The sequence below is a fragment of the Seriola aureovittata genome, chromosome 15 (genome assembly GCF_021018895.1).
Source record: "Seriola aureovittata isolate HTS-2021-v1 ecotype China chromosome 15, ASM2101889v1, whole genome shotgun sequence".
NCBI classification, from domain to species: Eukaryota; Metazoa; Chordata; class Actinopteri; order Carangiformes; family Carangidae; genus Seriola; species Seriola aureovittata.
Window position 1 is genome coordinate 6,230,733 of NC_079378.1, and position 12,504 is coordinate 6,243,236.

General features: G+C 40.1%; 1 protein-coding gene across 1 annotated transcript in view; it reads right to left on the reverse strand.

The window, feature by feature from the left end:
- Positions 1-2,203: 2,203 nt before the first annotated feature.
- mtnr1bb (melatonin receptor 1Bb) overlaps positions 2,204-12,504 on the reverse strand; it is a 37,906-nt gene continuing 27,605 nt past the window's right edge. Inside the window, exons 3-5 of the mRNA XM_056396436.1 lie at positions 11,241-11,359; positions 10,785-11,129; positions 2,204-8,929 (exon numbers count right to left, since the gene is read on the reverse strand). Coding sequence (XP_056252411.1) covers positions 8,507-8,929; positions 10,785-11,129; positions 11,241-11,359 — 887 coding nt within the window. The 3' untranslated portion in view covers positions 2,204-8,506. The remainder of the gene's footprint in view (positions 8,930-10,784; positions 11,130-11,240; positions 11,360-12,504) is intronic.

The window sequence follows — 12,504 nt, forward strand, 5'->3', positions numbered from 1 at the left end:
AGCTAAACATCGTGTAAACCCGAATACTTAACTTCAAATTCTTAAAAAGATACAAACAATGTCAACCTGAAATTTTGGGGTAATGTGCTCCCAGTTCCAACCCAGGGAACATGTTGGTATTGACTATATTTTACTAGGTGTAAAGATCATATATCTTCAATGAAGCGCTTGAACAAGCTGGTACAGAGAAATGAATATTGTCAGACAGTGTGAAGATTCTTCCAACCTTAAAGAAAACCATAGATATTAAGGATTTATTAATTCCTTAATCATGGCAGAAAACAGTTTGTAGACATACAGTATCAGGTTACACATGTATTCTTTCAAAATAGAAAATAGTGAGACCTTTGATCTAACTTCTCTCTAAAAGCCTGCTGAGTCCAGCCCAGCAGGGAAGTATCTGACATGTTATGTCCGTCTTAAATGTGAAGGGTCCATGTGTCAAGAGGACACACCGGTGTAGAGCGCACGTGTTTTCTAAATCTTAAATCTGGGGCATTTTTCTCCTTCTCACTGTAGGTTTAACTGGTGTCTCTGATAGAAATCAACCATCCTTCAGTTTAAAGTAAATCATACTTTTTAGATAAAGATCTGCACAGTATTTACCTCATAATATCTGTGACTGTGATACATTAAGTAAATCCATGTAATTTCATAAAAGACTGCCCTCTAATCTCTGCTTTAAAGTGAAATGGAATTGTGTAATATTGTTTTTGGGTGACAATAATACGTGATTTGACAAAGTTAATCTAACGCATGGATTATTTTGTTAATCCATGTATTAAAGGCAATTAAATTCCCCCTTTTACACATTCAATGGTGATTAGAATTATTAAAGGCAAACACAACCAGTCAGTTAAGCCTCAATATGAACATTTCCTGTCTACAGGGAGAGAGAGAGACGTCAGCTGGAAATATGAGTGTAATCTGTGTGTTGATCCGTTGAACTTGTGATATTCACTTCCATGTGGTGGACATTTGCCAGCAATATTGCAGCTGGGGGAAGCAGCTTTTTTGAGATGGAGTGTAATTACAGTTTGATATTTAGGTGGAGAATGGAGTGTGTCAGTAATAAATAGTGGATTATTAAAATTATTATACTTGAAAACCTTATTAATCTCCTTGATATCATCTGACTCCTCATCAGTGGCAGGTTATTGTGTTGTGGTCTGAGCAGCTGTCCTTCCAATGAAGTGAAAAGGATTTGTTGTATGAGTCCATGAAAGTTAAAGTGGAATGTGCACATACAAAAACCCTTATTAGATTTTATAAATTTGTTATTACACAATTTCCCAGAAATGGCTATTTTATACTTTTATTGAACCCTATATCCTGCAGAGACAGTGATTTATGAGAAAACAGTAGCTTGTTGAATTTATTCTCCTCTGACTCATTGTCCATTTCCTCTAACATCCCATTACAGCACTGATGTGTGCATTGAGTCTGGTTACGAGGATGAGTCAAGACCACCATCTGGATATCATCCTCTACAATTATTCATCATGAGCAAGCAGTAATTTATCTTAACCACATCCCCCTTTTCTTAATCATAATCCTTGCCTCTGGTGCTGGATCACCTCCAGCCACTTGTCCATGTCCTGCTGTCTGCTAAAATCTAATCTGCATTTACTTCTCCGACAGCCTCACCCCGGCCCGGCAACTGTTTCATCCCACACACATATTCTTGATTGATGAAAAGAAAAAACTGTGATGTTTACTTATGATTATAAATTGATTTAAAGCATCGTAACCACACGAAGAACAGCTAAAAACACTACCATGGATATTAATTTTTTACAGTTTTAAGTGCTGAGACCTTAATTAAAAAGTAAATTTGATTTAAGTTTTATGGATAAACAAGTGTAAAAAAAATAAATAAATCAAAATGAAAGATTTATCTCTCCGCAAGAGCTTGATGACATCAGGGAGCTCAACGTACGCACCACTCTCAAGCTCCAAATCAACCTAATTCTGAGCTGTAAGAGGAAACTACAGGAAACATTCAGACAAAACACCTTTAAAAAGTCAGGCATCCTGGTCTGCAGTGAGAAATGTCTTGATTTTTGGTAAATTTGGGCTTTTAAGAAACATTTTAACCACTAACTAAGGTATGAAATATGAAACACAATGCTGGAGAAGAGGTCAGCTAACTTCCACTGTCTTATCTCATATGCACGAATAAGCAAATAGCACAAAGTGTGATATCAATTTTATTTTCCATAACATCATGTTTCAGGAGAACTGTACACATAATGCATATCTTTTTTTATTTTTTATTCTATTTTATTTTTTTACACACAGTCCATTTTGATGTGTTTCATTGTTAAATTCCATTACATTCCACAGATTTCCCTTTGGTTCATGTTACTCAGATCCTCCTCTGGGCATCGTGGCCTGGCGCCTGTTACGTGAAATCTCGTCAATGAACATCATTGGTCATAAATAACATCAGACAAGCATGCACATTCGCACAGCCTGTGGAACAGAAGACATTTATCAAGACACAAGTAGTCATCTGGCTAAACGCCACCGATTTCCGACCTTGCTCATGTTTCTTAAAAAGACATTTTCGTTATTTTGTTTAATGGTGCCTCTTTTACGCCAAAAAAAAGGTCATAAAACATTACAGTTTCTTTTTTAAATTATTTTTCCACAAAAGCTGTTTATGACTTCAAGATACACACTCAGTTGCCACATTTAATTACAAACCCTGTTTATGAATCCCACAGCCTTTGTATGGATGTTGTGTAACAGCATCAGGTCAGCACTAACAGGAAACCTTGCGTAATATTTCCAACATATGATTTAAATTACGCCTCGAAGATTTCAGGCTGCGGGGGGGGGGGGCAGCAGATCCCACCTGCGTCTAATGAGCTGCAGCCAATTACATGGCTACTAGGTGAAAATATTTATCAGGTGAAAAAAGGTTTGTGCTTTGCAAATGTCTCTGATAGCTGTTTCAGTCATGTTTTCATAATCACAGTTTTAAATGTGGAGATTGTTTTCTTGCTTGTAAACAGTAGGCTATAGGCAGTGCATACATAATAACATTTCACTTCTTCATGTGGTTTGCCAGTGTATTATGACAGCATAGCTACTGCGTTATTATTTTCATCTCGGTGAATGAATGATGAATCCACTGTGCGCCTAATTTGATCAGTGTTCAGCATCCTTTTCTGTCTTTAGCTCCGAGCTGATGTTGTCATGCTGTTACATAACCCATTAATGACCGAAAATCTGGGTACTGTATGGCGAGTATGTCCGGATGACAAATAAAGGAAGTGAACAGCGGCGGTTTGGCACATGCACAGTAAATCATGTGCCTGCATTGCTCAGCCCATAAAAACTATATGAGGCAAGTTATTCTTGTTGTGCCAGGCATGTGGCTTACAGTTACTGGATGTTGCAGAGGACAATGTTATTAAATTATTTCCCTAACATTTTGCCCATATTTGACCTTTTACAGTGTTAGAGACGGGAAATGTAGGGAGAGAGTATAATGAGAGGTATGACGTACACATCATATCGTTATATGGTTTGCGTCTTAACCGTTAGGCCACTCCAAATGATCCCTCTCTTACACCTGCTCATGAGGTTGCCGGGTGTGTTTGCATAGCAGACAGTGACACTGATTGAAGAGCTGTGTTGCATTTCAAATCACACTGTGCAAAAGCCTTGATAAGCAGCCGCTTTAATTATCACATTACTGTATGTAAAGTTGTTTGATTGTAGTGGCGTCTGAATTTACTCACCCAAGAATGTCTTTAATTCTGATTTCATCGGGTTTCTGTGGTTGGAGAATATATCTTGTGCTCTATGGCCCGTAATTGCAAACCACATCTGTTAAAATGACTAAAATGAAGCGACTGTGTTTGTAGTATCGAACCAATAGAAGCCTTTTCAAATGTAAAGTGGCTGCTTCCCTCATGTTACAGAGATCACATGGTAAAAGACTCGGAGATATATCAGGGAATTCCTCTTTAAGGAGAATGTGCATGGATGTTGAGGAGGGTGTAAGAAGAGACTCCGATGACACAATGCAGAGATTTGAGTGTGTCATCTCACTGAGTGCAGCATTTAAAATGATTAGTAGCGCATGGAAACCTTAGCTTTCATCTTCCAATGAAAAACAGCGTGACAACCTTCACTGATTACTTCCTTGTGTGTTTATTTTGAAGGCAGAAATCGTATTTACACCGTTAATAAGTATATATATATATTTATGTTGCTTTTTTCTTTTTTTTGATTTACACTTTATGATAATAAACCTCGGTTCATAGTTTTTGACTTAGAATGTTTTTTTGCCTCACATATAATCAAACACAAGCACACCAGACGCTTCTGCTGTGGGGAAGCAACCTAAAGCACTCGGCTGCAGTGTCTCACCTGGGCTCAACACAGTCCGGCGTTGCAGTAAAACACAGGGATGTTTTTTTTTTTTTTTTTTTTTGAAAAATAGGATGCTCACAGTATAACCAGGCAGAATGTCTACAGAATGAGAGAATGTCTCACATATGCTTTCCATCAGGTTTGATTAACTTTGGCCACATCCAAGTTTTTTACTTCAGTTAGAAAATGATTAGATAGTGTTTTATGAACCCTGTTCCAGAAAAGTATTTTAATACTGCCAACAGATTCATCATAGGATTTGTGGGAGTAAATAATGAACAGAGAGATTCGTTTTAAAAAACTAAAGCTGTGAAGTTGTGCTGCTACACCAGGTAAATGATGGGAAATAGCATTTTAATTATAAAAAAAAGAAAATAATGAACCCATCCTTTAAGCTGGCAAGCAATGTCTCATATTTGGTTGCATGGAGACGTAGGTCCAAAGTAAGGTTGCAGACGGGGAGCGTAGGGAACACAAATGAACATAGTTACATAATTTTGCTGTAGGGTACAAAGAAAGAAAACACAAAGGAGAAAAAGATAATATTTGTTCTTCTATTTCAGCAATTGCGTTTCTTGCCTGAGGTCTACATGTGAACTGCTGTTTGGCGCTGGAGAGAAACCTTTCCATACACGACTGTCCTGAATACATAAGAAAAAGCAGTATGACTGCAAACCAGGTTTGCTGAGTTGGTTCCTTTTTAATAGAAAATATGGCACTTGCCGTAATATTTAGAATTTGACACTGTTGTTTTCATTTTAAGGCAGTACTTCTGAATGAAAAAAGACCAAAGGTGTCTTAAAGCCCCCCCCCCCCCCAGTGATGTCTTGATAAAGTGTTTGTACGCCTAACTCCCTTCAGCTATTCCCATTTCTTTGGTTTAAATGTCTTTACTTCCCTCCAAGTGCATCTATAACACTCTCCAGATGTTTGAGCAGGTGTTTTTTCTCCGGACCATGACAACATCACTCTTTTTTTTTTTTTGTTGCTGTTCTTTGGACACCACCTCTGCTTCCCCAACACCTTCCCACACCTCTGTTGTCATGACAGCATAGTCGCTCTCGATATTTATCTAAATCCCATCTCTTCAACAAAAACTTCCTGCTGTTTCCCTGTGTCTACTTTCCTCTGCATTTTCCTCCTCTGCTTGTAACGCTCTTGCATCTGTCCTGTCCCTATGAATATTTATAGTACAGTACGACTTTGTGCTTTGCGTCTGTTACCATTCTTGATCTATGGCTTTGCACATTTTCACCCTGTATAACAACACACAAATTTGAAGTGAATTTGAATATGAGAAAAAATTTTAAAAATAATAAAACTACCGGTAAATTTATTATGAGGAACCTGTTTTACCTATCTTGGATATTTGATTTGTGCGTTTACAGGTTGATTCCTTCACTCCAGGCTGGAAAAACAAATGTATTTGCAGTGATGCAATGTACATGCCAATTGAGCAAGAGGTTGTTTTAGATGCACTTTGCAGCTTTAGTAGATTTGATGGAAAGAGAGGTTAAGCATCGTCCTATAATAATAACTGTTTACTGTGCGGGGGGGTTATTGAGCTTCAGATATATATATTTTTTTAAAAACCACACTTTGAATACATCTCCAATAACAATATACCACAGTTAAAAACCACACTGACACTAATTTACAAAAGATCCCTTTGAAATGTCTTCAGACTCCCTTACATGACAGCTGATGAACTGCAAATGTTTCAGACAACAAAACGTTTGGTTGGCAGACCCTGAGATGGGAATATGGATATGAGCTGTACCTCCTTCAGTCCACGTCTTTCATAACACTATCCAGGTAAGAGGCAATCACCATCACTCTCCTATCAAATTACTTCTGACCAAGTGACAGTACGACTCCAAACACTTGTGCAATGTTTGTGTCTTTCCACTGCCCCTGGGGAGTGATTTTTATTATCATTTTTTTTGTATTTCATGAGAAAAAAAATTAACAACATTAATTGTTACCTATGAAATGAAAAGCAAGAATTTTGCATAAAACTTTCTGAAACGAAGAATAAGAATTGCCGCCGACTGCATAAGACTACTACTGCTGCATATGATGTAGGACGGAGGAGCAACCTGTGTCTGGTCCATATTGCTCGCTGCACATGTTTTCTGACACGGTGTGCAGACAGAACATCCCAAAACGTGAAGCGTTCCCTCGCCCTGTTGTCATGGCGTGGTCTGGAGAGCAGCATCATTTACAGTGAGATTTGAGACATCTTGTTATAATGTGAATGCACTGAGGTGAGGGACGACTGGATCTGGAATTAACTCCATATGATTTTTAGATGCAACTGATGTTGGATGTCGTTTTGAGTTGCATAGCAAAGTGTTCGTGTGCATAAAGAGTCATTCATGCTGCTGCTGCACTGAACAACTTATTGCATTACGATTTTATTTTCAATATGTTGACATCAGTGTATGGAGTTGTGTTCTCCCTGTGTGACTTCTAACTGTCACACTGTCCTGCACTGTGGGTGTTATGCCCATTACAGAATTATATACTGCTGAGTAGCCTTTGAATTAGTAAAAGAAAATGTTAATCTCATGGAAAATACGAGCCCCTCTAAATCGTCCTTTATCTCCACCACAGCTGTTCTCTAAATGCAAAGTGTGTCCGCCACTGTAGCTTTACAGTGTGGTCATATTTATTCTCTCTCCTTGTCTCAAATTTCTATATTTTTGGTTACAAACTGCGCTTCCATATATTGTATTTTACATATTGTATTTATGAAAGTGTTTCCCTCCCTATGTGTTACATTTACATTTCTGATGAATCACCTGCACAGAGCGGTGCAGTGTGTTGAGATGGCTTTTTTTTCACTCTGTATAAAACTCATGTTGCACTACTATAGCAGAAAACTAGGAGGCAACATTACTTTATGTATGATATTGACTGTGATATTATGATTTAAACTGTTAAATGCAGAATGTTATCTAAACGGTAAAGATCCTTTGGATTTCGCAGAGTAACGCCCTCTGGTGCAATATCAAATCAACATTCAGCCTTCCAGGAAACAGGCTGGATATTTTTTCCTTATGTTGTTTTCACTGATTTGAGGATGAAGTGTGGCTTTATGTGCGGCCCACCGTGACCTACACTATAATAAAGTTAAATAACGGCAGCAGCAGCTGAGCAGTGCAGGTGATACGCTGACTGATGGATACAGCAGCAATAGTAGATATTTACTGTAGGTGTGTCTCCCCCCCGCTACATCACACGCAGCATTTGTTTTGAGGCTTTCAAAAACTGTCAAAAAAAACCAAAAAAGAAAACAGGTCTTATGTGGTATGGTGCTAGTGTCATCTATCAGTCACTTGATTTCCTGAATTAATCAATTCATGATTATTACTAAGATTTTGTTTCTTGTTCTTCGCAGTGCAAGAGGGTCAGACCAGGCAGCAGGAGGTCATGTGCTGTGGCCACCTTTAGGCTTAGTGTGCAGTTCTGACCACCTCACTGTCACCATGTCAAACCCCATCAGACGTATCTATTACACACAGACTGACGTCATCTCCTCTTGTACTAATGTAGCGTTTAGGTGAGGCGAGTTGCACTTTTTGAGGCTTCTGAAGTTACTAAACATAGGTGTATGTTTACCAGTGGTTACCCAGTCGTGTGAAATATGTCTAAGAGTCTACAGCAGCAGACATTAAAGGATATTACATTTTCATGTAATATTAATGTACCATTCATTGTTTTTAGAGTAAGTTTTTTTTTTTTTTTTTAGAGTAAGAACGACATGAAACCGTAACGCATGGCTCCCGCTCTCACACGAGGTAACAACAGCTCTACAGCGTTTGCTCTGTTGATGACAGAGAAATCATCCTTACTTAACAAAGTTGTTGAGTTACTCCTTCAAACGATAAACGTTCAAGAACTCAGTATATTAATTCAAATACTGTATTTCTTTAAAAACATATCCGCAGATGTAAACATGTCCACCTGCACCACATGACTGACCCAGCCAATAGAAAAACCAAGCCATGTCTTCCGGGTTCATGCGTTACTTGACTCTCTTTAGCTGCACAACCGTCTGGATGTCACATACAAAAACAGGATTTACCATTTAACAGGCTCTAGGATCCAGATTTCATTCTTTATTTATGCGATCTCTGACCGACTCGTTGTTGTTGTGCGGCGGCGGCGGCGATTGCTTGCTCTTCATGCTCCTGCCGTCCGTGGCGGCTCGTGAAGTCTCTGTCACAAAGAGCCGGGTCACCCAGACAGAGGTGACAATGCGTTTGTACTCGTTCCTAAAATTCCTGTTGAGTAAACCATAGATGATGGCGTTCAGACAGCTATTGAAGTAGGCCATGAAGTAGCTGACAACAAAGAGCCACTCGGGGATGCGGGGGGCCACGTGGGACGGATCTATGGCCACCGCCAAGCCAATCAGGTTGAGCGGGGCCCAGCAGATGGCAAACAGCACAAAGACCACAAACATGGTGATGAAATTCCGCAAGTCACTTGGCCTGAGGCGGGGGCTCTCCTCAGTCTTCACTTTACGCCGCACCTGGACATGATGAAAACACACAAGATGGGAATTAGACCGTAAATGATACCAGAAGGTTACTTTCTCTCTGCCTCACTGTTTCTCACACACACACACACACACACACACACACACACACACACACACACACACAGAACCACTCCAGGGGTCTGGTCCATCTATCTTCTCACTTCCCCTCCTAATTTAGCATTCATGAATCACAAGCCACTTTCCTGGAGCCCTGTAACAAGAGATTTCTTCTTTTCTTTTTTTTTATGCAAATTTGTTCAATTCACAGATCTATATCATTTAGAAGGGCAGAAGTTTGAAATGTAAAGTCATAAGGCAGTATCTACTATGTGACCAGACTAACAGACATTAATCAGTCACAATGGTGTCTTTATTATTAAGGACTGCTTCCTCATCTCCATTTAGTTTATTATTAGCATTAGGAACCATTTATTATGTTTGATCCACTTGATCAATCTCTGGTATTATGCCGAAGGCTTTGAATGATGTACTAAAGTGAAGTCCAGGTTTCTACTGATAGTGCATTAGGTTCATATCATTTAATTTAGTTCTTGTTTAAATGGCTCACGGTGGAAGGTTAAGCAGATTAAGCAATTTAAAAGTTCAAATTGCTTGCTTCTGCTTTTTGTCTCTTTGCCGTTCTGCACTTCTTTTCCCTTTTCTGTCGTTTCTGTCCACCCGTCTTTTGTTCCTTCTCTTGCCGCATGCTTTCCAAGTTTTCCGTCATCTACACTTCTGTTCCTTCGTTACAAGCCAAGTCAATAACAAGTGAATCAGAAGAGCAGAAGTGCCTCAGAATATTCTGCGGAATATAATTTATAATTCTTTATCACATTTTTATTTTGAAGACTTGGGGTTTTGGGGTCATCTGACCCACGATGATCTCCTCTAAAGTTATCAAGCAAAAGTTAAGTTCCATAATTAGAGTTTATTCCACATCAAACTGCGATAGAACAGGCAGACAACACGATCTGCCCCGATCCGCCTACAGAGAGATCAACAGAGGAAAGCCTGCTGGCAGACTGCCAGGCACCGAACAGCTGAGAGAAGTGGTGGAGCCGCACTTCATCTCCAAGGAAACAACCCCAGAATGTGTCGTGGGGAAGTCCCCGGCTTTCATCACCAACAACCGAGAGTACGAGAGACTTACTCGCCTGCTCATGACCCGGTTGATGTTGAAATAAAATAATATTTTAATCATCAAATTAAATTCATAGACATCTCAATATAAGCCGTATAGTAGAATAGCCTCATCAAATTCTCTCCCATAATTACCCAATCCATTACACTGTTTATTTTATCAGCTATTGATTTAACACTGTTCTTTTAATCCACTTTACATCTTGGTGATTATCAGACGTTGCATTTACCCTTCATTTAGACTCAGTCGTTGTCCTGTTGTGTTCCTTTGAAGTAGAGATCGGAGATACATTGAATGGAGAAGTCACAGCTTCTGGTATTAGACTGATTGGATTCACTGTATTAAAAATGAATCTGTCTTTGGAGGTGGTACCCACCCTTCCCCCCGCTCCCCAAACACAAGCACTACAGGATGATGCATGTTGCAGTGAATTCTAGCATTTCAAAAATGACAATGACTTATCCAGTAAAGGGTCATTAATCAAAGTTCACAGTTTCAAATCTTGGATTGACCATATTTTTTCTACATTACCGGTCCAATCTGGATGAACTCTGGAAAGCTGATGGATCTTGTTATTGTTTGGCCCATGGGAGTTACTGCATCATTCAAAGCTGATGACATGTTTTCATGTTTATTCACCATCAAAAAACCTCCGTGTTCCTGTAAAGACACGAATAACCATGTAGAGAAAAGCAGGAGACTGACCTGAATCACAAGCACCCAGATGCGAAGATAACAGAAGGTAACCACTGCGATGGGAACCAGGAAGTGAACCACCACCACCGCCACCGTGTAGGAACTGCTGACATTTTGGGCGAAGGTGCAGGAGTAGACCCGCGGGTCGTAGCGCAGGGAACCAACGAATAAATTTGGGACAATGGCCACAACCGTGAGCAGCCAGATTAAGGCAACAAACAGCAGAGTGTTGCGATAGCTGTACAGCCGACTGTAGGAGAAGGAGTGACAGATGTAGCAGTATCTGTTCACCGCAATCCCAGTGATGTTGAAGATGGAGCCGATGACACTCAGCCCCATAAGGAAACCGCTGACCTGCGCAGAGAGAAAGGGAGAGGAGTGTTTGTGTCAGACTGGAGTGGGAGTGGGGTTCGTGGTGTTGTAGTGGTTGTAAGCTGAAACGTGCTCTCGCTGGTGTGGTCTTACCATGCATTGTGTGTTTCCCAGCGCCCAGCCGTCGTGGAAGAGAGCATAGAGAACCAGGGGGTAGGGGTAGAAGGCTACCACAAGGTCAGCAAATGCCAAACTCACCACAAACACATTGCCTGGAGAGAAAGACACAGAGAGACAGTCTCAGCGCTCTTAAACATATTTTACAGTAACTTTAACTCTCTGATTGTGTGTTGAGGCGCATATTTTATTATCCCAGTGACACTGTAATTATACCGTTCAGTTAACACTGGATTCACCCTCTAATGTGACTGTGGTGGTTTCACCCCCCTCGTCGTCTCCTCTCAGCACAATGAATTTGCCAGCGTGTGCTCAGCCAGTCAGGATAAGCACATTCAACCCTGGTGGCTCATTGCAGCAGAAGGCAGGAGTAGCATTTATCCACTTTACATTTAAAATGCAGACATGGTTTGCATATGAGATTACTACATTCATATCCCACTTTGGATCTCTCTCTTTAAGGTTGACATTATGTTTCAATGACAGTTTGCCTCCAGCATTCACCTATGTTACCATGGTACACAGGTGTATCCTTGTGGCTAACACACATGCCTTTTGCAAAATGCTTCACTTAAATTTGCTACACTTATCTTGATTAAAGGTCCCATATTGTGTAAAGTGAGGTTTCCATGTCTTTTTTTATTATAAAGCAGCTCTAGGTTCAATATTAATACTGTGAAAGCATCAAAGTGCTCAGTCCACAGAGGAATGCACACAGCCTGTATTCAGAAACTGAGCCTTAAAACGAGCTGTCAGGACGTCTGCAACATTGTGATGTCACAACCAAGCAGTAACCGCTCTCAGCCATGCCCCGAGCCCCGCCCAACTGGACCCACCATTCAACCTTGCAGGATTTTGTTTCTCTGAGTGTTTTGCTGAAATCTGATATATTTTTATTTGATCAATCAGAACACAATCACCGACCTTGGTGCTTAAAACCACAAATATTTCTTCTTATGGACCAAAACTTCAAATAAAACACCAGCAAAGTGTAAAATACGGGACCTGTAAATTATTCTTTCTCTGACTATGACCCAGTGTGAGTTAAGTAATCGGAAAATGTATTGTTTTGTACTGAGCATTGTCTCCACACTAGCAATTCTCAGTGTGCCAGGAGCCTATCTCAGCATGTCAAGCTTGGTGTGATTGTTGGCCGAGTGGGCTGAGATTACATAGCAAAGGTTTCAAGCCTCTGGCCCACAGCTGATTGCCTCGCCCCAGACAAAGTTTTATCAGGGAT